General features: G+C 52.2%; 1 protein-coding gene across 1 annotated transcript; it reads left to right on the forward strand.

The window, feature by feature from the left end:
* Positions 1 to 519: 519 nt before the first annotated feature.
* EAH_00066520 (hypothetical protein) lies at positions 520 to 1,686 on the forward strand (the record flags this gene model as incomplete). The annotated part of the gene is made up of 4 exons (XM_013392682.1): positions 520 to 540; positions 904 to 990; positions 1,103 to 1,324; positions 1,426 to 1,686. The coding sequence occupies 4 exons, from the start codon at positions 520 to 522 to the stop codon at positions 1,684 to 1,686; spliced, it is 591 nt and encodes a 196-aa protein (XP_013248136.1).
* Between the last annotated feature and the right edge of the window lie 229 nt (positions 1,687 to 1,915).

Raw genomic sequence — 1,915 nt, forward strand, 5'->3', positions numbered from 1 at the left:
TACGTGTACCAACTTTAGACAAACCACGCAAGGAAGTGAGTGGGGTGACAACGCAACCGCAGCGCTACGGTGTCTGCATACAGAGAATCTGGTGTTTGCAGAGAATGTTAGAACCAACTGAAGAAAAGAAATGGCAATATATATGTTAGTACAGGGAACACGAGATGTGCCTAAACTTGTTCGGGGCTGGTAAGGTCTGTTGCCTAGCATAGACGGCAGCGTAATGGGCGAAAAGATGGGTGTTATCTTGGCTTGTGCCAACCGCTTCCAATATTGTGTTTCTTCTTTTGTTAATTTTTGGAGCAATTTTGGTTTGTCAGGACTTCTGCCAGGATCTGGTTTCTGTAGCAGCTGTGCCGGCACCGCCTCACCGCAAGTCCCGCTGCAAAGTCTGCTGCGCCTGGGCCTCCGTAGCCCCACTGCTGGTTGCGCCTTTGGAGTTGGGCTGTGTGGTTCTTGTCCTAAATACAATTGTACTTGAATATTTAGAGCACTGCATTCACTAAAGGCGGAACGAAAATGGGGGGACGTTCTGCTCTAGTGAGTCTGGCCGCCGTCGTGGCGGCCGTCTCCGTGTCTTTTGTCGATGCATTCCAGGCTTCTCGAAGTAGCGCAGTCATGGGGCCTTCAAGTCTTCACGGCTTCAGCTCTTTGAGGTCAACCGCCTTGTCACCTAACAAACAGACCGGTTTTTCTCCTGCTGCGGCGCTTGCTGCCCCACACCTCGTCAGGCAGTCGACGTCGTCCACGGGTGTCTTCGTAAGTGGTCTTGCGAATCCCTTTAGTTCCGGCGTTTGTCTTGACCAGACGTTTGCATTGCAATTTATGGTGGTGTTTGATAAGCACAGACTTATTAGGGTGGGGCTATCGGGAGTGGGCATCCATTGACGCTGGGACCTGCAGGCCAGAAGATCGAAGAGAGTCATCTTGGCAGACGAGTGTCGGAACCAGCTGCTAGAGGGGATTCAGCAGGTTGCCAATGCTGTTCGTGTAAGCTGCACTTGTCATTCACTTGAGCAGTTGGCGAGTTTAGGGTGTAGCGTTGGGCATTCATTCCCCCGCCGGCTCTGTGTGTATCGCCCATCACTTTCGCGTGGAACAGGTTACGCTGGGGCCTCGAGGGCGCAACATTTTGCTGGAAAAGGACTACGGACCTCCACTAATTGTGAACGATGGGGTTACCATTGCACGCAATATTGAGTTGCCTAACAGGGCTCACAATGCTGGGGCAAAACTAGTGCAGGAAGTGGCGTCGACGTCGGATGAGTGGGCCGGGGACGGGACCTCTTCCACAACGATTCTTACAGCTGAAATTGCGAAGAAGGTGTGTCTTGCTTAGCTGTTGCGGGTATTAGGACACTCACACTCGGCGACGCCCAGGCCGGCAATTTCTGGTGCCTACCCTGTGTGGTTCTCCGTTTGCAGGGTGTTGAGTACGTGAATCAGGGGCACAACCCTATCCCGTTGCAGCGTGGTATTCAGAAGGCTGCGCGTATCATGATGGATGAAGTAAAGAAACTCGCAAAACCCGTCAACGGCTTTGGCGATCTGTTGAATATTGCCACTGTCGCGACAAGCGGGAATGCGTCGATGGGGGAAGTAATTGCCAAGGCCTTCGACAAACTCGGCAACCACGCCGCCATCGTTCTAGAAAACAATCCTTCGCAAGAAGATAATGTAGGCTAAGGCACCCAACTGCGATCAGGGGAAAAACCAACTTCGCCCATCATCACTTAGAGTGTGTTTGCGCTAGACCGTAGCTGTGAACTTTGTGCTGCACTGTGGCCTTGCTGCCGTTTTTGCAGCTTGAATTCACTGAAGGTTACACGTTTGAAAGAGGCTACAGCTCGCCCTACTTCTTGCTGGGCGAAGAAGCGGACTTCATTGAGTGGAAGAACCCGCATGTCATGGTGTG

Source organism: Eimeria acervulina, genomic scaffold, assembly GCF_000499425.1.
Source record: "Eimeria acervulina Houghton genomic scaffold, Eah_scaff2447, whole genome shotgun sequence".
Lineage (NCBI taxonomy): Eukaryota > Apicomplexa > Conoidasida > Eucoccidiorida > Eimeriidae > Eimeria > Eimeria acervulina.